The sequence below is a fragment of the Melanerpes formicivorus genome, unplaced genomic scaffold (assembly GCF_026170545.1).
Source record: "Melanerpes formicivorus ecotype bairdi unplaced genomic scaffold, bMelFor1.0.p_v2 SCAF_18, whole genome shotgun sequence".
Lineage (NCBI taxonomy): Eukaryota > Metazoa > Chordata > Aves > Piciformes > Picidae > Melanerpes > Melanerpes formicivorus.
In genome coordinates, this window is record NW_027142370.1 from 11483316 (window position 1) to 11507859 (window position 24544).

The 24544-nt window shown below is 41.9% G+C and overlaps 1 protein-coding gene across 3 annotated transcripts in view; it reads left to right on the forward strand.

Moving 5' to 3' along the window:
- Window positions 1-24544, forward strand: part of HTT (huntingtin) — an 87749-nt gene that overhangs the window by 23276 nt on the left and 39929 nt on the right. The window contains exons 8-33 of one of the 3 annotated variants that reach the window (XM_068149633.1): window positions 128-306; window positions 743-947; window positions 1790-1837; window positions 4643-4723; window positions 5141-5649; window positions 6319-6442; window positions 6746-6864; window positions 8003-8114; window positions 9487-9627; window positions 10234-10392; window positions 10487-10584; window positions 11468-11607; window positions 12760-12823; window positions 13276-13376; window positions 13929-14075; window positions 15295-15415; window positions 15612-15688; window positions 16467-16618; window positions 17044-17246; window positions 18741-18867; window positions 19554-19681; window positions 20370-20480; window positions 21810-21887; window positions 22891-23114; window positions 23758-23836; window positions 23971-24132. In XM_068149633.1, coding sequence (XP_068005734.1) covers window positions 128-306; window positions 743-947; window positions 1790-1837; window positions 4643-4723; window positions 5141-5649; window positions 6319-6442; window positions 6746-6864; window positions 8003-8114; window positions 9487-9627; window positions 10234-10392; window positions 10487-10584; window positions 11468-11607; window positions 12760-12823; window positions 13276-13376; window positions 13929-14075; window positions 15295-15415; window positions 15612-15688; window positions 16467-16618; window positions 17044-17246; window positions 18741-18867; window positions 19554-19681; window positions 20370-20480; window positions 21810-21887; window positions 22891-23114; window positions 23758-23836; window positions 23971-24132 — 3689 coding nt within the window. The remainder of the gene's footprint in view (window positions 1-127; window positions 307-742; window positions 948-1789; window positions 1838-4642; window positions 4724-5140; window positions 5650-6318; window positions 6443-6745; window positions 6865-8002; window positions 8115-9486; window positions 9628-10233; window positions 10393-10486; window positions 10585-11467; window positions 11608-12759; window positions 12824-13275; window positions 13377-13928; window positions 14076-15294; window positions 15416-15611; window positions 15689-16466; window positions 16619-17043; window positions 17247-18740; window positions 18868-19553; window positions 19682-20369; window positions 20481-21809; window positions 21888-22890; window positions 23115-23757; window positions 23837-23970; window positions 24133-24544) is intronic. The other 2 variants (XM_068149634.1, XM_068149635.1) reach the window with 2 other exon arrangements.

A 24544-nucleotide genomic window follows, 5' to 3' on the forward strand; every position in this document is an offset into this window, starting at 1 on the left:
TTAAGTTGCTGCTAGATTTTGGTTGGTTGGTTTGTTGGTTTTTTTCTTAAAGAAGCTGTGAAATGATACTTGTGTTAAAACTAACCCCTGTCACTAAGTGATTTGGCTGCTTCTTTTCTATCCTCAGGCTTGTTGGTACCTGTAGAAGATGATCATCCTACTCTCTTAATTCTGGGTGTTCTACTTACACTGAGGTATCTCATACCTTTATTGCAACAACAAGTGAAGGATACCAGCCTGAAAGGCAGTTTTGGTGTAACAAGAAAAGAAACAGAGATTTCACCTTCACCAGAACAGCTAATACAGGTAAGATAATAACCAATTGGAAAGAAAGGAAAGAATTCTTGCCTAAAGAATGATGCAGCACTAGTTTGATGTTGAACATTCTGAATTCTTTTCTCAAATTCCTGTGAAATAATTGCTGCAGTGACTGGGATGATTGATACATAATGGCTACAAATCCCAGATAAAAGCATCAGCAGGACTTCTTAGGTGTTCCCAAAGGAGCTTCAAAGTCATTGTGGTGTTCTTTGGTGTGAATCCTCTTGCTGTAACAAACAGCAACAACGGACTCCTGCCTTTATTAATTGATGTTTTCCTCTTGGAGGATTGTAGTGAAGATCAGATACAGCACATGTTGATCATTTTTGATGCACCACTGAAATTCACGGTGCGCTGTGAGGAGAAAGGTAGCATGTTGTGAGCGTGTGGAGGCTTACTTTGGTACTTGGTTGGCTTTTAGGTTTATGAATTGACTCTGCATTACACTCAGCATCAGGACCATAATGTTGTGACTGGAGCTTTAGAGTTACTACAACAGCTCTTCAGAACACCCCCACCTGAACTTCTTCATGCCCTGACTGCTCCCGGGGGTATTGCACAGGTCAGTGTATCCAAAGATGAGCCTGCCAGCAGGAGCCGCAGTGGGAGCATAGTGGAACTCATAGGTAAGCTATGCTTGTAGTGATAAGAGTAAAAGGAGGTGAGCATACATCACCAGCTCTCTTTCTTAGCATTAGCCAAAAGTATGAAGGATAAAAGGAAATGTATGATGTTGTGCATGACTTTGTTTCCTCCTCAGGTACAGTGAAAGTTTTTTCCTCTCCTCCCTTTCAGTGGATATACTCACTGAGTAGTGACCAACTCCAGAGTAGTTTTTACAGTTTATATTGAGGTTTTTTTGGTTACACAGAACAAGTTAACTATGGTGACAGCTATTTAATTCCCTCCCCCCAAATTAATGTTCTTCTCAGCAAGCATCTGGCAACTGTGATTCATAAAAAGCTGATCTAATCAGAATTTAGATTAACTGAGAGCTCCTTGCTGAATACCTAAACCAGCATGAAGCTAAAGCATGACTTAACTTTATCAGTAACTGTTCAAATGAGCTGTCAGCGTTCTTACCTGTGGAGTGCATGCTCTTAAAATTGGTCTCTTAACTGCTGCTTACCTGGTTTAAATGAATCAGTCTCTTGATTGGATTTCTATAAGGACTTCTGCCCTGAACTAAGGGATCATTCTAATATTGCTGCTATTAGAAGGTGTTTCATCAGCCAGAAATTTAGAGCATACATTTTTAAAAGTAATCTTGGCACAAGTGGCATAGAAAAATAAAAAGTCATTTGGTGAATGGTCCAAAAAACTTGGACTTCCAGAGCAACAAGTTTGCTGTTTTCTTCCTGGCTTTGGTTCAGTTTTTTTGTTTCCTCCCATTTGTGGCTATTAGAATTCCTTCATGATTTCAGCAGCTCTGTCTTTGCCCTGATGTGTTGCTTTCTGTGATTTGCAGCTGGAGGGGGGTCTTCATGCAGCCCTGTTCTTGCAAGAAAGCATAAAGGTGATTATTTTCAAAACCAAATCTTTAATTGCATTTCTTTCTGATTATTTTTTTTTTTTAATTATTATTATTATTATTTTTATTTTTTCCCCTTCTCCCTCCCCACTTCATTGTCTTGCTGGACTTTGGTCTTCATTCACAGTCGCCTTTGTGTTAATCGCTGTAAACCTGACGAGAGCTCTGATGCAATCTCTGATATTGCAGTCAAGATAATTCCAAAACTATTCCAAGCAGGATAATTCTTCTTCTTTTTTTTTTGTTGTAGTTCACTGGCAAAATGATGGTGATGAATATTGATGGATTTTTTTTTTTTCCCCACTCTTAAAGAGCACATCTTTGAACAGGGCATTCTTCCTTTTGATGGTGATCCTCACCAGTTAACTTTTCCTCAGTTTGTTTGGCCTGGTTCTTTGCTTGTTTCATTTTTCTTCTTTCACTACTGCACGTGTTTGTTTGCATGCTTCAGTGTGATGCCTTTTCATTTCTTTTCCTGATGATTGATTCTCTACATTTTGTCTTACTGTGTGTGTTTTCATAATGGTTAGAGCTGACTTAAATGGTGCTTATGGATGCATGACAACTTCTAGTTTAGACATGGTAGAGGAAAAAGGTGGGGGTTCTGAAATAGATCTTGCTGCAACAGCCAAAGGTGAGACATAATGCCAGAGATGAGAATAATATGGAACACTTTTAAATGGAAAATAAGTCATCATTTTGGTACTTTGAATTGTTAGCAGTCTTCAGTGTAACATGGAAGTATTAATAATAGTGTAAATTCAATTAAGGTACCCATTAAAACACTAACCTTTCCTTCACTCAGTGGGAAAACATGTATGAGTCACCAGTTTTTATCATTTATCAAGATCCTGGTGTGTAGATTTTGTGGTCTAAAACAACATCTTGAATTTGAAAAACTCTGCTTACCATTTTGTGCTTTGTACAGGTTTCATTTCAAGTTGTGAATTGTTCATTCCCTGCTCCTCTCCACTGTAGAAAGGAGGGAAAACCCAAGCCTGTTTCCAGTTCCTACTTGAAGTCATTTTACTGTCTACTGCCATCTAGAGTAGTAGGCTTCTGCTGTTGGCCATGGGTGAAACTTCTCCAGCTGTAACACTCATTTGTGTGCAGGGATGTAAAGTGATCTCCAGAAGGCTGTGACCCTCACATAAGGACTCAGATGTTCCATGTCTTTTCAGTCTTGCTGCTTCAGACCCACTTTTATTTTGAGCTGCTGACCTGTGATGGTTGGTTGGATTCAGCTTCAGAAAATTATTTGCAAAAGAGGCTGAAAACTCATTTTGAAATGAAAGCTTATCTTCTACATCTTAACTCTTTTATTTTTCCTCCCTCAAATAATGGAAAACTATCCTCATTTAAACATCCAAAGCATAGTATGCCTAATGAGTTTTTTTTCAGTGTCCTTCAAATTTCACTTCTAAAGGTGAGCAGCTGTGGAAAGCAGAAGAATGTCCTGGTTTGTTTCAGTGAAATGGATGTAAATGTGAGAACAGAGAGTAATATACCATCCTTCATACTTCTTGTTGGGAACTCTTAGCTGAATTTTACTCTTGACAGGACCATGTAGCTCTCAGTTAAGTGCTGTTATTTAACATGGAACATAGATGGAAGTGTCATGGTTACTTTTCTGCCATGCTTGCAGGTTTGAATAGCATAAAAGCTTTTGGAGGAAGACTTCTCTACACTGGTACTGCTATGTACAAAAGCAGTTGTGATAGAGAAATTAAACCAGAGGTCTGTTAATGTTTTGGGTTATTTTTACCCCCGGTAATTTAAATGAGGTGTAAAAGAACTCACCTAAAGTTATCAAAACATTGGTATCTTGCATGGTCAGTCTTAAGAATGCCAGTGAAGCTTATTGTAAATGGCAAAGCAGGCTTCTCTCCAAGCACTTACCATGAATCCTTCTGTCAGCAAGTGACTGTGGGATGTGGAAGGATGGGGTCAGTAGCTCCTTCTGCACTCTGGATCCCATCCCAGTTAGAGATTTCTCAGTGCCATTGTGTCCTTAGTTGGCAGTGTGCATCTGCAGGTATCTTTCTTTTTCCACTGCCTCTGTTTTAAACAGATACTACTCTGTGAGTAAGAGAATGCCATGATAATTGTATTAGGTTATACATGGTTCTCATTTTTCCTGTGGCAAAAGCCTCTCTGAAGATTTTTGCCTCACTTGTCCCTGGATCTTAATGGCTGTTGTCCATGGTTCATCATCCTGGCCCACTTATGTTGTCTTGGGCTTCTAGTCTGTGCTGCTCTTCCCCCTAGGCATTTTTCATTCTGTTGTCACTGGAGTTCCATGCCCCAAACTGCAAGTAGCATTTGATAGTTTTCATAGCCTTAAGGAGGAAGAGGTTATTTATTCTGTTTCTTGTGATGCTTCAATCTCTTTCTGCGCTCTGGGCAGGCATTCAGATGCTAGGTGTCCACTGCTTAGCAGTAGGGCATACTTGATGGAATTAGTGAGATCTTCAACAAAGGCCACAAAAATAAACTGGAATGAATAATGTCATAGGTAGCTTCCTGAATGGTTACACTGTTCAATAAAATGATTTATCTGTGTGTTTCCTTGTCACTATTGTTTCTCTGCTGCTCAGATAGTGAGGAGTTGGGTGCTCACTTTCCTCATTCCTTTCTCTTTTCCTTCTATTACCTGTCATAGCCTTGAAAAGTTGTTTGGATACACCTTTAAGAAACAGATTTCACATCTAACTGACTTCAGCTGTTCAGCATTTCAAGTTTCCTGTCATTTTGGAAAACTCTAAAGGTTTTTCTTACACAATGTTTCAGGTAAAATACTTCTTGGTGAAGAAGAAGGCTTGGAGGATGATGCTGAAACCCGGTCAGATGTCAGTGCTGCATCCTTTGCAGGTAGCTGCCTTTCCTTTCAGCAGTGCAACCAAGCTGTGTTACTATTCACTACAAATCCATTCTTTTATTGCCCTGTGTGAAAAATAAACACAATGTGTTATGGTGACCAGGAAGTGGATGAGCACTCAAAAGACCTGCTAACAAAACTGGAACTGTAAATGCTTCTGGCTATAAACCTAACACCTAAGAAAGCTGGCTGCATATATCTTTTTTTCATGCATAGACTGTGAATAGTGAGCTAATGGAAGAGATGGAATGGCATTTTAGAGATGCTTCTTTCAATACCTGTAGTTTAATTCTTTAGTTACACACTTTCCTTATCCTAGTTCAGTGTGTGGCTTAGTATGTGATGTCCTCACTAAGCATGAAACACCAGTTGAAACACTTGGTTGACTCATAAATCTCTGTGTTTTGCAGCTTCTGTGAAGGGTGAGATAAGCAGTGAGCTAGCTTCTTCATCAGGTGTCTCGACAGCTGGGTCAGTGGGGAGTTCAGCTGCTGACCCTACTGGACATGATATCATTACTGAGCAGCCACGATCTCAACATACGTTGCAGTCGGACTCTGTGGAGCTGGCAAGCTGTGACCTGACAAGCACAGCTACTGAAGGGGAGGAAGAGGATGTGCTTAGTCGAAGCTCCAGCCAGATCAGTGCTGTGCAGTCAGATCCCACTATGGACTTGAATGATGGTACACAGGCTTCCTCACCAATTAGTGATAGCTCTCAGACTACTACAGAAGGTCCTGACTCTGCGGTAACCCCTTCGGACAGTTCCGAAATTGTAAGTGTGCAGCGGGCAGAGGGGGGATCCCCTTCTACTGAGGGGCCAGACATATCTCAGAGCTCTTCCATGGAGGGCCCAGACTTGGATTCATCTCCTTACTCGTCTTCTACTTTTCCATCCTCAGCTAGTAACGGTGGAAAGGTCAGCAACTCACAGCTCTACTGGAGAGCTTGACCTCCTTTTAACACTTTCACTTCAGCAGTAGTTAAAAACTGCAAAGCTGTAATGGGTCTGTTCCCTGAAGAGGTCATGTGAAGGCATTAAGAGATTGTCACTCACTGAAAGAATGTCAACGTCAGACTTGACATAAATATATCCTCTTAGTAGCATGTACACCTTTATGTAGGTATAGTAATAATTGTTTTGGTGCAGCAGGAGTACTGGAAGTGTTAAAGGGTGAGCAGTCTGTTTGGAATGAGAGAGAAGTACTTTTGGAACCTAATGCTTCACTTCATTGTCTTCTGCCTGTGCTTTCACTTGGCAACACGAGAGCTAGAGGGGCACTTGTGCTTGGGATCAGGGAGCAAGAAGAGCTGCAGGGGAGGCAATGCACCACATGCTTGACTTTCTTACTGTCAATATCCAAATTCATGGTTCAAGTTGGACACTGTCAGACGTGACTGTGGCCTCTAGTAGGCCAAATGCTGGAGGAGGAGGGGAACTGCTCTGGGGCCTGCATGCAGCTGTATGCAAATATTTATCAGACTCATATTTGCTTTTAAATTACTTTGAGATTACTAACACTGCATGTTTGAGATTGAGTATTGTGTTAAGCTGAGTTATTTTAAGTCCTCTCCTTGCACTGTGTAGGTTTTGGAGGGTGCTGAAGGACAGTATTCTGGAATGCAAATTGGACAGCTGCAGGATGAGGAAGATGAGGCTGCAAATATTCTCCAAGATGATTCATCAGAGTCTTTCAGAAATTCTTCTATTGGTATGTTGATGAATGGGGGGTGGTGGTGGGAGGGGAAGAGGTAAACCCAGAACTGATGACACCTCTAAGGCAGGTGTTCTAGGTGCATCTGCTGTCTTAACTTCCAAGGGACTGAAGACTCCCATAATGGATATGAAAACCAAACAACTAGACTGAAATGTAAAATTAGGAATATGTTTCAGCACTTCTACTCAATCACTTGTTTTGATCACTGCTAATTTATTTTTCATGTTTGTATAATTAAGTTAAAGTGCTTTTAATTTGCATCTGAAATGGTATTTCATGAATTGCCTTTTTCTGAAGCTCTTCAACAGCCCCACCTGTTGAAATCCACCAGCCATAGTAGGCAGCCTTCAGACAGCAGTGTAGATAGATTTCCAGCAAAGGAAGACGCAGCAGACCCTGGTGATCATGAGAACAAGGTGAGAAGTAGTCACAGTGGTCTGGTTTCAAGTTTAAAACAAGCTGATAAACTTCCAGTTATGATTGTGTTGATGATGTAAATTAGTGGTGAATGTGGGTAGCCTGTGTACTTGGTGTGCTTCATTACAGGTCAAATGGGTAGAAAGAACAGGAAGGAATTCTTCCCTGTGAGGGTGGTGAGGTGCTGAACAGGTTGCCTAGAGAACCTGTGGAGTCTCCAGGCCTGGCAGTGCTCCGTCCAACCTGACTTTGGGCCTTGAGCAAACTGATCTAGTACGAGGTGTCCCTGCCCACAGCAGAGAGGTTGAAACTAGGAGGTCTTTAAGATCTTTCCTAACCCAAACCTTTCTAGGATTCTATGAAAATAGCTAAGGTTGAATAGTAAATCTGAGTTACAGCCTGAATTTCATTTAAGATAAGTGTTGATGTCTTGAATGCAATCACGAGTAAAGCTTTCACAGACCACAAACTCCTTTGGTCTGAAATATCTCAGGACTGATTGGTAGCTCCTCAGTAGTCACTGTGTCTTACTCTTTGAGCCTCTCTTTCTACAGAAATACTCAGGCCATTCTAACCACAGGTTACTGATTACCTTTTGGGTGTTTTATGACTTTAGCCTGGGGCCTTATTCTGAGCTGGGACAAAAGGAGTTTCATTTGTGGCAGGCAGTGTTAGGTTAGTTTGGGCTACTGAGGGGGAGCTCTAAAGGTGAAACCACAAAAGGTTGTCAGCCTTCTTTGGGAAACAACTTGGGAATGACTTGCTTCTTGTAGAAGTTTGGTTTGGTGACAAAGTGATTTATCAGGGCTCTTCAGATGCAAACAGCCAGTCTAGGTAATTAAAAAAGAATCCTACAGGATGGTTGTTGTTCCTGTGATAAAAGTAAACTAATTCTATTAATAGCTACAAACTTGCCAAAAACATTGGTGGGTTGACAGTTGGGCTTGATGACCTTGGAGGTCTTTTCCAACCTTAATGATTCTTTGACTACATTGAAAGGCCTTTGAAATACCTATTAAACACACGTCGTATTGCAGCCTTTATACATTTGTGGAATGTGCAGTAATAGTAAATCTTGGCTGTGTGTCAATTGTAGATTAATTTTTATCTCTGTAAATTGTGATTTGCCTTCAATAGCCCTCCAGGGTAAAGGGAGACATAGGTCACTACACCGATGGAAACTCCGCTCCTTTAGTGCACTGCGTTAGACTTTTGTCAGCCTCTTTTCTGCTTACTGGGGAGAAAGGAGGTAAGTTTCTGCTCCAAGACTCGTTGGTTCTTTGTGTCTGTCAGTCTATGAAGCTGGAGGTGTGATCAGTTTACTCTTTGGTTTCAAATCTTTATTGGAGACTTCAGGGGTGTTTGTTTTGTCTGAAAGAGTCCTGGCTTTAAACTTTATAGCATTAATGGAAATGTGAGTGTTACCTTTTTTCTTGTGTGAGGATCAAAGTGATTGTTAGAGGAGGCTGTTTGGGCTCAAAAGAGGAATTATTTACCTTTTCAGCATCATAATAGAATAGAATAGAATAAACCAGGTTGGAAGAGGGCTTCAAGATCATCACGTCCAACCTATCATCCAACACCACCTAATCAACTAACCCATGGCACCAAGCACCCTGTCAAGTCTCCTCCTGAACACCTCCAGTGATGGCGACTCCACCACCTCCCTGGGCAGCACATTCCAATGGGCAATCACTCTCTCTGTGTAAAACTTCCTCCTGACCTCCAGCCTGAACTTTCCCTGGCACAGCCTGAGACTGTGTCCTCTTGTTCTGGTGCTGGCTGCCTGGGAGAAGAGGCCAACCTCTGCCTGATTACAACCCCCCTTCAGGTAGTTGTAGAGAGCAATAAGGTCTCCCCTGAGCCTCCTCTTCTCCAGGCTAAGCAACCCCAGCTCCCTCAGCCTCTCCTCATAGGGCTTGTGTTCCAAGCCCCTCACCAACTTTGTTGCCCCTCTCTGGACTCGTTCCAGCAAGTCAACCTCCTTCCTAAACTGAGGGGCCCAGAACTGGACACAGGACACAAGGTGTGGCCTAACCAGTGCAGTGTACAGGGGCAGAATGACCTCCCTGCTCCTGCTGGCCACACTGTTCTTAATGCAGGCCAGGATGCCATTGGCCCTCCTGGCCATCTGGGCACACTGCAGGCTCATGTTCATCCTACCATCGACCAGCACCCCCAGGTCCCTCTCTGCCTGGCTGCTCTCCATAATGATATGTCAGGGGAGATTTTCCAGGAAGCTTCTAGTGCTGCCTCCATTTTTTTGTGTCTGTGTCATTATATATGACCAAAGCAAGCATTTATGATCTTTTTTCCTTTGTCTAAACTGTTACTTGTTCATGTGCTCTAGGAAGGACAGTGTAGTTGCTGTATTCTCAGCAATGAAAGATGTGAGTTGGAAGTGTGTATGGGTTCTTGGTGGTTTTTTTTTCTTCTTTTTTAAGTAAGAAAGCCATGTATAACTGCTGCCTCTGATAAACTGGAACTACTTGCTCTGCTGCCTTCATGTTTTCTATGCCTTGGCTAAGCTATTTGTATCCTGCAGAGTTACTAATTAACTTCAAAAAAATTCAGCAAGCTATTAATTACCTTATTTCACTATTTCTTTTTCTTCCCTCCAGCTTTAGTTCCTGACAGAGATGTGAGAGTCAGTGTAAAAGCCCTGGCAGTGAGTTGTGTTGGAGCAGCCATTGTGCTTCACCCTGAGTCTTTCTTCAGCAAACTGTATAAAACACCCCTTGAAGCAATGGGAGAAGAGTATGGTATGTGGCAGTTCACATGTTCCACTTTCACAAGTCTGCTTGGGTTTTTCAGATAAATCCAGTTTAGTATTTGCAAACAAATATTGCATCAACTGGAATGAACATGCTGTGCACAGTGGTAGTGAGATTTATGAGTTAAGTTTCAGGGCATGAATTTGTACAGCTTCTGACAAGTTGTTTAGTACAACTGCTTAATAGAAGTGGTTTGTTTCTCTTATAAATGGCTTCAAATTAATTTCTGGTCATCTTATAGATGATTTATGAGCCATTAGGTCTCATCAGCAGAGATTTGGGGAGTATTTAGCTTTCTTTATATTGATACTGGCAAAGGTGGAGTGTTGACCAAAACTTTTCTTAGGTTCCCCCCAGGCATTTTGTGTACAATTGAACTAAATCCCTGGTGTTTTCATGTGTGGTGGTTGGTCTGGATGGTTTGAATCATCTGTAGATTACATGCAAGGGATCTCTGAAAGGTAGATAGAAGTAAGGCAGTCATATTGTGCAGGTGGTGGCACTGATTGGCACCTCTGCTGAAACATTTGTAGGGATCAGTTAAGCCTGAGACTAGTATTTTTAAAATAAAGTAGCTGTAACTTATTTTCTTAGAGGAGCAGTATGTGTCAGATATTCTGAACTACATTGACCATGGAGATCCCCAGATCAGAGGAGCTACTGCCATTCTGTGTGGAACAATTATCAACTCCATTCTAATTAAATCCCGATTTGATGTGGAAAAATGGCTGATCAATGTCAGAAGCTCAACAGGTAACAATTTGTTTATAAGGGGGTCTTCCTGTTTTTAACATAACCACAATTCTCTTCTCTTCCATTGCTCTAATTTATTTGCTTTTGTTGTTAGGAAATCTCTTTTCCTTGGTAGACTGCATACCTCTGTTGCAGAAAACACTGAAGGATGAGTCCTCTGTTACTTGCAAACTGGCTTGTACAGCTGTGAGGGTAAGCAGAGGGAGTTGTTTATTTGCACCATCACAGGGACGTTATTCATTCACTGGGATCATGCTGTGCTCAGGTGTATAAACATGGAGCAAGAAAAAGACTTCTTCCCTACAAACTTTATTGTAAAAAACATGAATTCAGTCACAGAAATAGAGGAACAAACAGCTGGAAAATAATTATGTTGGTTAGATTGTGTGGCAGTATAACCTAACCATGATTTTTCTAGTCAGAAATCAGCTGATCTGAGCTGTAATGTTACATTAACAGTGCAGGATGAGATTGCAGAAAAGATACCTGGCCTAAACAAGGAAGTGTGAATGTGTAATACCTGCTCATAGCCTGTGTTTAGAGACCAAAAATGAAATTTGAGGTCTGACCAGTGAAGCAGAGAATGTCTTCTGGAATTACAATTTTAAGTGAGGAAAGTCTCAGGAAAGTAGGACTTTCAAATGGGTTGAAAGATCCATCAGACAGTAGAGACTGTATTTGTGGGTAGAGCTGGATTTGTGAGTGGAACTTGGAGCAGGTGAATTTTCTTTCTGTAATACCATCTGTGAAAGGTGCTCCTGGGAACTGATTTGGAACAGACCAGACTATAGTGCTTGTGGTGTTTAAGCCCTATGAGTTTTAAACCTTGTTCTTTGGAGGATTGTCCTCTGAGAACCTCTGAGGTTTGTGTTCCTCTCCAGAGTTTAAATTCAGTTTTAGTAGTTCAGATGGAGCTGGGGTCCCAGCCTTGCAAACTGCCAAGCTTCTGCACTTTCTCCTGGCTCTTAAATGATTAACTTGTAAATAAAACAGATATTTGTGGTCACTTACATCCTTTGAGTCAGAAAACCCCTTCTGTCATGTCACTAAAAGTTGGTTTTATTTTTCTTCTCAGCATTGCATCATGAGTTTATGTAACAGTAGTTACAGTGAACTAGGTTTGCAATTAATAGTTGACCTCCTCACTCTAAAGAACAGCTCCTATTGGCTGGTAAGGACAGAACTTCTGGAAACACTGGCAGAGGTGGACTTCCGGTAAGTGTTGTTTTTCCTCTGTGACACTGAGTTTCATGAAACTACTTCAGACCAGGAATGTATGTATGTATGTGTAAGGAATGTATGAATGTCTTTGTCAAGTTACCATTGACTTCACTGCCAAGCTCAATCCTAATAACACTCTATAGGAGTTTCTAATTCACTGGTCTCTTTTATCAAGTCTTCTGTAAATCTGTGGTCAGAAAGAGACCAGATAATCTGGAAGCTAACTTAGTTTTTGTGTCCACTTGAATGTGTTCTTAAAGGAGGAGTCCCTGACTTGTTTTCCATTATCACTAGCTGCCTTCTGTTGCTCAGTTTCTGTTACACTGAAAGGAACATGGCTATACTTGCTCTATTTGCATTCTCTCATTCTCTACAGCTTCTTTCAAGCTGAAAACCAAGAGATATTTGTATGAAAACTCTTCAAGTTATCCTTAGCCACAGAGAATTGGACTGTTTCTGAGCAGCTGTAGTTGGATTGTGTTACTGTCTTTCAAAAAGTCTTCATTTTTTTTCCCCCATACATGGGGGATAAATTACAATCACTTCTTTTTTTTTTTTAAAGGAAATTTATTCCTCTGTTACACTGGCCAGTTAGTTCAGCAGGTAGCTTAACTACCTTACTGATAGGCTGAAGAAGCTAAGGTCATTCAGCCTTGAGAAGAGAAGACTCTGGGCAGACCTTAGAGCTGCCTTCTGATACTCAAAAGGATCCTACAGGAAGGCTGCAGAGGGACTTTTTGTAAGGGTTTTGAGAGTCAGGACAAGGGGGAATGGGTTGAAGCTGAGGGAGAGCAGGGTTAGACTTGATCTTAGGAAGAAGTTCTTCAGTATGAGGGTAGTGGAACTCTGGAATAGGTTTCCCGGAGAGGTTGCGGATGTCTCCTCCCTGGGGTTGTTCAAGGCCAGGTTGGATGAGGCCTTGAGCAGTTGAGAGGCGTTCCTGCCCATGGTGGGGAGGTTGGAATAGATGATCTCTGAGGTGCCTTCCAACCTGAGCCATTCTCTGATTCTAAAGGTAGCAAAGAATGTGCTTGCTTTTTCCATTTTCCCTGTCACAGTATCTTTGAACAGAACCCTCAGAGCACTGAAAGGAAAGACAATGTTTAATCTTAACTCATGTACTCTTAAATTCTTTTTTTACCTCAGGCTAGTCAGCTTCTTGGAAGGAAAAACTGAGAGTTTGCACAGAGGTATTCATCATTATACTGGTGTAAGTAAATTATTCAATCAGTATATTTGGGTTGGGATTAAGGTACCAGTGCAATTTCAAAGACTTCATGTTTAAATTCTGTCAAGACTGATTGGTGGTGTATGTTTTGTGTAAGTAGGGTCATCTTCTGAGACTTGTTACAGTCTCAGGAAAGAAACTTTACTACTGAGATTCAGGATCTTGGTGCTCTCCAGTGTGTGTAGTACACACTGTGAGTTTTGTTGGGTTTTGGTTGTGTTGGTTTTTTGCTTGTTTGGGGGCTTTGTGTTCTTTTTTGGTTTTAAACTCCAAAAAGCCTTGATGCATTTACCAGTGTATCTGGCAGTGCTAAGGTAAAGCTTGTCTTACAGACTTGTACAACAGATCAGATCTCACTTGTTAACTCTCTCCTAACAATCCAGTCAAGTGATGAAAATGTTCAACGAACTTTACTGTGCCAACTTATTTTCTAGCTACTAAAACTTCAGGAGAGAGTGCTTAATAATGTTGTAATATGTCTGCTTGGAGATGAAGATCCCAGAGTGAGACACGTAGCTGCAGCTTCATTAATTAGGTATTTATGGTTTGTTGATTGCTTGTGTTTTTTGTAAAACAACCTGTGAAAGTTTTTTCTGTGTCTTCATCTTGACTTAGTGACAGCAGGGGTGTTAAGGTTAGAAAAGACTTAACTGCCCAAGAAAGCTGCTAGGGGCTTGCAGAAGCCATTAGAGGTACTGTCAGTGAAATGACAAAAAAACGTATGTACCATAGTTTTGGACTGTTTTCTAAGTTGAAAATGTTCTTCAGGAGGGCTGCATCTTGCTGTCTTTAAGCTTTGCTGCAAAGAAATCAGATGGTGAAAAAATTTCCTTTCAGGTAGAAATGAGTTTTCAGAGTTCCTTTGTCCTGATTTGAGCTGCTTCACTATAATGAAGAGCAGCTGTATAAAGATGCATTAAGCTTAAAAATATGGGGGTTAGTATCAACTTCTGTTTACAATTTGACGTGTGCAATTACTGCCTGCAGCTTTCTGAACTGTGTGTTAAATGTATTTTGGATGTACTTTAAATTGTGTGTTAAATAACTCCTGACTAATGCTTTTTCCTCTTTGCCCATTTCTGTTAAGGCTTGTTCCAAAGCTGTTCTATAACTGTGATCAAGGGCAGGCTGATCCGGTTGTGGCAGTAGCAAGAGACCAAAGCAGTGTCTACCTGAAACTACTCATGCATGAAACTCAGCCTCCATCTCACTTTGCAGTGAGCACTATCACCAGGTGAGTTCTGTGCCTTACCTTGCTTGAGAGGAATGTGGACCCACATTTCAATTTGTAATGCCTAGAGCAGCAGTTAAATCCTGCAAATCTGTCTGCTTGTGGATTCTTTTTCCCAGTCTGCAGGAACATCTGTGGTAGCTTTAGGCTCTAGAGAAACAGGCTCATGTTTAAAGAAAAGCCAAAGTGTTGAGCTACTAGTTGATGTGCTCACACACTGATACTAGGGAGTAATTTTTGTGTGATAAACTTGATCTTCCCTTCATCTTGATGTCACCCTGTTTGTCCATTAAATTGCACAAGGTCAGCTTTGCAAGATAATCACATGCACATGATTGTTCTTCAGGTGTGTTGGTCAGGGTTTATAGCTCCTCACATCCTCTTTAATGACTGTGGTTGCAGTCTGTACTGCCTGTGTAATTCAAAGACAAATTCTAGTTTTCACAGAATCCTAGAATGGTTTGGGTTTGAAGGGACCTTCAATATTATCTGGTTCCAACCTCCTGCCATGGGCAGGGGCACCTCCTTCTGGCCCAGCTTGCTCAAGGCCCCATCCAGCCAGGCTTTGAATACTATTTTGATAGTGTGATCACTATCAAAAGAAATCACACTATTGTGACAGCAAGATCTTGTTGCTGTGTCTTTGCTGCCAGCTACACCACCCTGAACTCTTTCCTTTAGGTGTCTTGCCATACAGACAGGATGACTGGTGTATACTTATGGGGCTCTCCTATTAATTTGTCATACACGTTTTCAGTTCTTACACCTTTTCCATACATGATCCTTATTGCGTCACTCAAATTATATACTGTAGTAAGGCAACAGTGGAACTTTGTGGGCACTGTATTATTTCAGACATAAAATAGTTATTTTTTTACAGCAGTAGTCCAGAGCTTGTCAACATGCAAAAGTGTTAGATGATTTGAGCAAAATCAAAGGTTGATGTTAAATTGAGGGCGATTTCCAGACACCAATAGATGGACTCTCAATACCTAACTAATTTCTGTTTGCTGACAAAGGGATTTGATTAATAAATTAAATTGCTGTTATTACTACAGAAGCAAAAATAGGAAATAATAATAATGTGCTATTTAGAGGGTTCTCAGAGTTTGTTTTATAAGCAGGCTACAAAATATGTAATAATCATTTAAGCCATAAGCGCTTTTGATGGAGGTGATTGCTTTAAGTACACGTTTCAGTGCTGTAAACATTCCTGTTTCAGAACATACAGAGGTTACAACATGGTGCAAAGTCCAACAGATGTTACTATGGAAAACAACCTCTCAAGGGTTATTGCAGCCATTTCCCATGCCTTGACAATATCCACTACAAGAGCACTTACGGTGGGTTTTCTTAGTCACTGTGGTGGCAGCTGACTTTCTTTTCTCTTTTTTTCCCTTGCTTTATTTTGACCTGTATCTGCAGCTTTGGTACTGTGGCAATGGCAGTAGCTATATATTTAATTCTCACATGTGAAACACTTTGTTATTCTCTTGGTCAGTGATGAAACTGATTCAATTCTTGATGCTGACTTTTCAGTTTGGCTGCTGTGAAGCTTTGTGTCTTCTCTCCACAACATTTCCAGTCTGCACCTGGAGTGTGGGATGGCACTGTGGGTATGTTCCTTCATTTGTTATTCAACCTGCTGAAATTGGTGTTTGCCAAACAGAAGTGCACCTGTTTAGGTATGGGAAGTCCTGGTTTAGAGGCAATGCTGGTTTGCTGATCTTGCCAGTTATACAGCAAAACAGAGCATCAGGTTGAGAGGCGTCCCTGCCCACGGTGGGGAGGTTGGAGTAGATGATCTCTAAGGTCCCTTCCAACCTAAGCAGTTCTAGGATTTTGAGAAACACTTTGGCTGATCTCTGCTTGCTCTTTTGGAAACTTCAGTCTTGTGGAAAAATCTGATTTTGAAATTATCCTCAAGGTATGGAATGCAGCAGCAAGTTACAGTCTTGGATAGAGTCCACCCATCAATCTCAGTGATGTGGTGGATTACAGTTGCTCAATTCTTGTCACTCGAAAGCAGTGTCCCAGTATATTGCAGTACTTCAGTTTGTCTCCCACCCCTACTCTGCATATGTGCAACTGGAGGTGATGAGCAGTTAAATACAGAATTCTTCACTTTAGCAGTAGATGTCACTAGCAGCTTTGAATTTTGCTATTTCAAAAAGAAAAAGTATCAGCTCTTCAAGAAGACAAAAGCATGGTCAGGTCTCTGCTGCAAATTGCTTTAGGTCCTTCTTGCATTGAATGCAGGGTTTGTTTCTGTAGCACTCATGTATGTATTTTTTTAGGTTAGGAGTATACTTAACTATTAGTTTTCTTAAAGCTTTAATCTTGCCACAAAGGAGGGGGAAAAAAAGTCATGACATTCCAAAATTAAACTTCCAGTGTTTCCCAGCCAAGTCCTTCAGACGAAGCTCAGAAGGGTTGCACCATTGGAATGGCCGGCATGGTCCTGTCTCTCCTTTCATCAGCATGGTTTCCACTGGACCTCTCTGCACATCAGGATGCTTTGATTTTGACTGGAAACTTGCTTGCAGGTAGGGCAGAACAAGAAAAGTAGGATCATCCTGCTATTTTTGCCACGAGTATCAGAATGCCTGTTTCTCATCCAACAAAATGTTTGCAAGATTGAACAGTGGAAATAAGGGACTTCCACCCAGGAGGTTTGGAAAGATGCTGCTTCCAAGTTGCAGATGTCCTCTAGATGCCAAAGAGGAGGTGCAGCATGCTTGATACAGGCTGGGTCCAAAAAATTTACTCTTTTTGTTCAACATTTTGCACCTACCTCTGAGTTTGAACATAGAGACTCTTTATTTTCTAGTTGAATTTCTCTTCATGCAGAGATGATAACCATACAGACCTCTAAAGTGTTCTGATGCATATGGAGATCATGCCTCTAAAATACATGCTAAATCCAAGTTTTTGTTTTCTTTCTCTTGAAATAATGTGATTATCCTTGCAGCAAGTGCTCCCAAGTGCTTAAAGAATCCCTGGAGTGCTGAAGATGATTCCACCCAAGGTGCTGCAAAGCAGGAAGAACCTTGGCCAGCTCTGGCAGATCGAACTCTTGTTACTTTAGTAGAACAGCTCTTTTCTCACCTGCTGAAAGTCATTAATATTTGTGCACATGTCATGGATGATGTTGCTCCTGGCCCTGCAGTAAAGGTATGTATTAAAAAGAAATAAATAGAAGTGTGTTTCTTAAGTACTGTTGTGAGCCAAGGCCTGTTCACATTTTAGATCTGAACAGCTAATTCTCTAACACATTGCTAATAGGACTCCGCTATGGGTGGGAAAGCAAGTAGCATGACAAGAACATGCAAGCTTTTCTTTAGTTCTGCAGTGTTTGTAACATTACCTTTAAATATTGAAACTTTTTATTCCTGGTGACTTCACTTGAACATTAATTCAGTGAGCAGCTTCTATAGGAAATGGAGTAGTGGAGCCTCTGGCAAACATCTGTTCATTTTTGGTTTGGTTGGCTCGCTGTAATGCTCCGAGCTCTTTGTGGGACTGAAAACATCCTGCTAAATATTTTGATTTCTGAAACAGGTGAGGTGCTTTTGGGGTTTATTCTTTCTTGATTTTCTTTTTTTTTAAGGTATCTACATTTTGAGAGTGATTTAGTGACTGTTAAACAGTGTTATGTTAGAGAGGTTGGAGCAGATGATCTCTAAGGTCCCTTCCAGCCTTAGCCATTGTGGCCAGCAGGAGCAAGGAGGTCATTCTGCCCCTGTACACTGCACTGGTTAGGTCGCACCTCAAGTCCTGTGTCCAGTCCTGGGCTCCTCAGTTTAGGAAGGATGTTGAGTTGCTGGAGCAAGTCCAGAGAAGGGCAACAAAGTTGGTGAGGGGCTTGGAACACAGCCCTGTGAGGCTGAGGGAGCTGGGGTTGCTTAGCCTGGAGAGGAGGAGACTCAGGGGTGACCTTATTGCTCTCTACAACTACCTGAAGGAAGGTTGTAGTCAGGCAGATGTTGGTCTCTTCTCCTAGGCAGCCAGCACCAGAACAAGAGGACACAGTCTCAGGCTTCACCAGGGGAGGTTTAGGTTGGATGTTAGGAAGTTCTATACAGAAAGAGTGATTGCCCATTGGAATGTGCTGCCTGGGGAGGTGGTGGAGTCACCATCATTGGAGGTTTTCAGGAGGAGACTTGATGGGGTGCTTGGTTCCATGGGTTAGTTGTTTAGGTGGGTTGGATTGGTTGATGGGTTGGATGCAATGATCTTGAAGGTCTCTTCCAACCTGGTTTATTCTATGTATTCTATTCTATGTATTCTGTGACTAGGATTAGTTATGTCTCTGTATTTTTAAAATGTGAGATTTTTTTGCATATACTTTTGTCTAGAATCAAAAGAAACTGTAGTCATTGAGCTGTAATTCTATCTCATTGGCTTCTGCTGAAGTTGAGAAGGAAAGCAGGGAATACATTCACCACCTTCTTTTCACCCAGGAAATTCATGTCCTGAATCTCAGGCTTGACAAAGCTCTGAGCAACCCGATCTAGTGGAGGATGTCCCAGCTGACTGCAGGGGGATTGGACTAGATGACCTGTGGAGGTCCCTTCCAACCCAAACCATTCTAGGATTCTGTGATTTGTGTAGAAGAAGGAAAGCTACTTGTGCATACAAATTAAATAATTCTTCTCCTATTTCCAGGCAGCGTTGCCTTCTCTCACAAACCCGCCTTCTCTTAGTCCCATTCGGAGGAAGGGGAAAGAGAGGGAGTCTGCTGAGCAGGCATCTGTGCCAATGAGCCCTAAAAAAGGGGGTGAAACAAGTCCAGGTAGGCACACTTCCTCTGATTAACCCTCCCACCTACCGTCCCCACCTCTGTGTAGTTACAGCATAGAGCACAAAAACACAACTGAGTAACTTGCTTTCTGAAGTTGTAGTTGAGAAGGCTGCAGACCTCCTGTCTGCCTGTTCTTTCCAGTGATGCATGGCAGGAAAGGCAGCTCTGGGTGGGGGCTTCTTCTCTGGGTTAGGTTTTATATGAATTCTACTTCTTATTAGCAAGGTACTTCTGAACCCTTTTCCTAACTGTTTTCCTACTCTATCTGCCTAGCTATTGATTAAAATTAAGTAGTAACTTTTGCTTGTATTTTACTGAAAGAGTTGCTTTGCAGCTTCCCACAGGAGTGGCTTACATTACTCTTAGAAGCAAGATCCTGAATCTAGAAATCTCCTTTTTCTTAGTAATGTATGTAGGAAATGGGTGTTAATTCTGTCTTATAGATTATACTTGCACTTCAATAAGAAGCCCTCTGGATTAATTAGTCTTAGAGGATTTGTTTTTTGCAGTTCTAGTTCACTTGCTAGTTGTACAGCATGTGTTTTTGAGGATGAAGATATTCATGTGGTTTACAAAATCCATGCTGTCTAATTCAGATATGGTAACTGATGTTGAATATGCATGTCCTGAGCACCCTAGAAGAAGTCTGTTGTGCTAATGTATGGTACATTTTTAAGCTACTAGGCAAACTGATGCTGCTGGGCCTGTTCCAACAAGTAAATCATCTTCAGTGGGAAGCTTCTATCATCTTCCATCCTATCTGAAGTTATATGATGTCTTGAAAGCAACCCATGCCAATTACAAGGTACTGCATGAGATTGATTCAATTAGGGTATGGCTGGGTGGTCACTTCTAAACGTGGCTCTGCTTGCATGGAGAATCACTTGTTTGCCTCTGTAAATAGTCTGTCCACATACAAAAAAAATATTAAGCAAACAAACCCATCACCAATAAAACCAAAGAAGAACCAATCCAACTCCCCTGTGTAGATGTTCTTGCCCTGTTCCTTTCTTCTCTGCTGTCACTAATGCTGGTACCAAGTGACCTTTCACTGGCTTGCCGATGCCAAATTGATGCCAATGTTTATTCCAGGATGGGTAAGCTTTTTCCTCATTAGATCAAGTAACAAAAGATGGATTCCCTGGTGGTTTGATGATGTGATTTGATTTGTACACTTCAGGGGGTGTAGCATTACACCTACTGTGTTTCTGAGAAGCGCATTATCCCTTCTCCATGACTTGCCAGCATCCTGGGCCTCCTGGATGCTGTAACTTCCTCAAGCTAGAAGATCCCTTTCTTTTTCTCAGTCCAAATGAAGCCCTACCTTTCTAGCAATTCATAAAGGAATCTAAACTGTCAGTGATATTGATTTAACTATGCTGAAAGATTAGGCAGAAGGTAATTGATTGTTAGTACCCACTTCTTTCTGTAATTTTTATCTCTTTGCCAAGTAATTAAGGAAGTTGTGTTTTTTTTTTACTTTCTGGCACCAGGTTACTTTGGATCTCCAGAACAGTAATGAAAAGTTTGGATGTTTCTTACGGTCTGCCCTAGATGTTCTGTCTCAAATCTTGGAACTTGCTACTCTTCAGGACATTGGAAAGGTGCGAAATTTGGGGTGGTTTTTCTTTTGTAGTTAAACTGTCCGATACCCATGGCTCTTACTGGGAGAAAGCACATGTGACAAATGTTAAAATTGGTGCTGTGAAGAGAGACAGTCCTAGGAGCTTGCTTCCTCAGTGTTGGGCAAAATTGCTGCTGTTGAAAACTGGAGTCATTTTCTTCCTGTTTAAATTTTATGTGGAGACTTTTCTTTCTAACAAAATGGTTAGGCTGCATTCATTCTTACTGTAGTAATACTATACTGATATCTTTAAATATACTCATGTTAAATACACAAAATATCAAAAGGCATACTGCTCTCCCTCCCTCCTTCCTTGCTTGCTCTCCCTCCCTCCCTCCTTCCTTGCTTGCTCTCCCTCCCTCCCTCCTTCCTTGCTTGCTCTCCCTCCCTCCCTCCTTCCTTGCTTGCTCTCCCTCCCTCCCTCCTTCCTTGCTTGCTCTCCCTCCCTCCCTCCTTCCTTGCTTGCTCTCCCTCCCTCCCTCCTTCCTTGCTTGCTCTCCCTCCCTCCCTCCTTCCTTGCTTGCTCTCCCTCCCTCCCTCCTTCCTTGCTTGCTCTCCCTCCCTCCCTGCTTGCTCTCCCTCCCTCCTTGCTTGCTCTCCCTCCCTCCTTGCTTGCTCTCCCTCCCTCCTTGCTTGCTCTCCCTCCCTCCTTGCTTGCTCTCCCTCCCTCCTTGCTTGCTCTCCCTCCCTCCTTGCTTGCTCTCCCTCCCTCCTTGCTTGCTCTCCCTCCCTCCTTGCTTGCTCTCCCTCCCTCCTTGCTTGCTCTCCCTCCCTCCTTGCTTGCTCTCCCTCCCTCCTTGCTTGCTCTCCCTCCCTCCTTGCTTGCTCTCCCTCCCTCCTTGCTTGCTCTCCCTCCCTCCTTGCTTGCTCTCCCTCCCTCCTTGCTTGCTCTCCCTCCCTCCTTGCTTGCTCTCCCTCCCTCCTTGCTTGCTCTCCCTCCCTCCTTGCTTGCTCTCCCTCCCTCCTTGCTTGCTCTCCCTCCCTCCTTGCTTGCTCTCCCTCCCTCCTTGCTTGCTCTCCCTCCCTCCTTGCTTGCTCTCCCTCCCTCCTTGCTTGCTCTCCCTCCCTCCTTGCTTGCTCTCCCTCCCTCCTTGCTTGCTCTCCCTCCCCTGTGTCCTGATACTTTTCCTCCTTAACTGTGATGTTGGGCCTTATGGTACTTTAAGACTGGGGCCAGGTCTTACATATTTGTTTCTTTACATAATTCCATGATTTCCATTCAAAAATTCCCTAACTCCCCCTGCGCTGTTGTCCACTTTTCATAGTAAGCAAAATGCAATTAGTTGTGCTTGGTTTTGTGCTTTTCTAGTGTGTAGAGGAAGTTTTGGGATATCTGAAATCGTGTTTCAACAGAGAACCAACAATGGCAACAGTTTGTGTACAGCAGGTAAGAAGGTTAATGTTTGTGTTACTGGAGGGTTAATCTTGGTGTCCTGGGGTTGTCAATTGGATACTAGGACTGGACATTCTGTTAAGGGAGCATTGTGAGGAAGCTGTAGCCCAACTGGAGGAAACAACCTGTTTAATTTTCATGAATCCTTATCAAAATTGATGCATTCTGAATATTGTTTCTTCTCAAACTGCTTCCAATTCAAAGACCAATTTTAACTAAGGCTCAGAAAACAGGTTTGTCTCCTGCTTTCCCAAATGTGTTCTGTAGCTAGTTAACTACATCTCAATCCTGGAAAGCAAAGAACTGCATTAGTGATAGATTTCTTGCAGGCTTCCAGTTAAACATTTGCATTCAAGTCATCAAAGCTTAATTTTGGTGGGAGGCAAGCTTTTAGTAGGCTATTTGGAGTTGTCACATGGAAATAGCTTCAGCTGCAAAAACAATCATATCTTCTGGGGTGAGCTGTGGATTAGTTCTTTTTTCCCAGCTTTTCTCTATCTTCTTACTTGATTACATGATCATAGAACCCTAGAACGGCTCAGGTCAGAAGGGACCTCAGAGATCATCTACTCCAACCCCCCATGGCGTGGGCAGGGATGCCTCTCAACTAGACTTGGCTGCTCAAGGCCTCATCCAAACTGGTCTTGCACACCCCCAGGGAGGAGATACCCGCAGCCTATTCCACAGTCATACCACCCTTGTACTGAAGAACTTCTTCCTAAGATCTGGTCTAACCCTTTCTCCCTCAGCTTCAAACCATTCCCCCTTGTCCTGTCTCTAGACACCCTTATGAAAAGTCCCTCTGCAGCCTTCTTGCAGGATACTTTCAGTTACTGGGGGGCAGCTTTCAAGCACAGTTTTCACCTCAGCCTTTCCTCTGGGAAAGGTCCTTTTGGAGGATGAGAGGAGTCAGGGGGTTGTGTTTTTGGTTTAGTTTTGTTCTTTTTTTTTATCCCTGAAGTGTTAACTTTTGTTTCCTTCTTATTTTCTTCTCCAGCTGTTGAAAACATTGTTTGGGACAAATCTGGCTTCTCAGTATGATGGCTTGTCTTCAAACCCCAACAAAGCTCAGGGCAAAGCTCAGCGTTTGGGTTCTTCCAACCTGAGACCTGGTCTTTATCATTATTGCTTCATGGCACCGTACACACATTTCACCCAGGCCCTTGCTGATGCCAGTCTAAGGAACATGGTTCAGGCTGAGCAGGAACATGATGCTTCAGGGTAACTTTCTTCCCTTGTGATATAAGTTTAATGTGAACTAGAACCTCTTTCTACTGGTTTTCATAAATGCAAGTATCAGGGGGAGCTAAGTAACTTGAAATTCCACTATTGTGTATTATTTATTTCCTGTGGGGTTAAGCAGAGTAATTTGTCTTGGTAGTGAGATGCTGAATGCAGGACTGTATTGATTATCACTAATGTGTTTTCCAAATCAAAGTTAAGTCTTTGAAATGGACATCATTTAAGTTTGGTGGTGGTATTTTTGTTTTTTCTACAGCATAATCATTTTTAATGTGTTCAAAACTGTTGCATCAGTCTGCTAATTATAGCAAATAGTCAGTGGCCTTAAAGGAAAGGCAGAAGGATGACTAAGCAAAGACCAGAAATTGTTTTCTCTACTAGATGTTCATTGTCTACAGATTGAGGTGATTTGCTCAGAGTGCACTGCAGGTTGTCTCTGCTCTTTCATTTTACTGAGATTCTTGGAGCAGTCAAGTAGATAAAGCTGGCATTGATAAAACAATATGCATCTAATAGAGAATGTTTGTCTCTTCATTATCTTTTATTCTTTTAATGCATGGTTTTGTTGCTTCTGTTTGTTTTGTTTGTTTGTTTTCTCTTCTTTTTTTTTTTTTAATAACAGGTGGTTTGATGTGCTCCAAAAAGTTTCTACACAGTTGAAAGCTAACATTACCAGTGCAGCCAAACATCGTGCTGATAAGGTACTTGTAGCTATGTACTCCTGAAAGACCTGTACCTTAGCTTTAAAACAGTGTTTTCCTCCTCTTAATACGTAATTTGGTTTTGAAAGAGACCTGTTCAGATGTTAGATTACTTTAAAATCTCTCTATTACAGAATGCTATTCACAATCACATTCGTTTATTTGAACCCCTTGTCATAAAAGCATTGAAACAATATACTACCACAACGTCAGTACAGCTGCAGAGACAGGTTCTGGACCTGCTTGCTCAACTGGTTCAGCTACGAGTTAACTACTGTCTTCTGGATTCAGATCAGGTTGGTACCTCCCCACTTTGCAAATTCCTACTACAGGAATCTTGCCAAAAGGCTTAATGTTCACAGCAAGAACACTGCAACAATCCCTTCATTGTATTTATTATAGGTGGAAACAAAGACTTAAAGGAGGATGGTACTCAGTCCACACCCCCCAACCACAAAGAGCTTCAGGTTTCTGGGTTGCACAGAAATAACTTTTGAAGCTCTGTAGCAACTATTTAAGAACTGTTCATCAGTTAGACTGTGGGAATAAGATGTGGAGAACACAGTCAGTGTTGTTAAATAAAACTTCATTTACACATAGAAACATTTTCTTTTTGTAGTGAGAGCATAGATTTCTGTGTGACTGAGCAGTGGGCATCATGATTGCCAACCAGTATTGGATGGGGAAGTTGGTGGCAAAGACAACAGT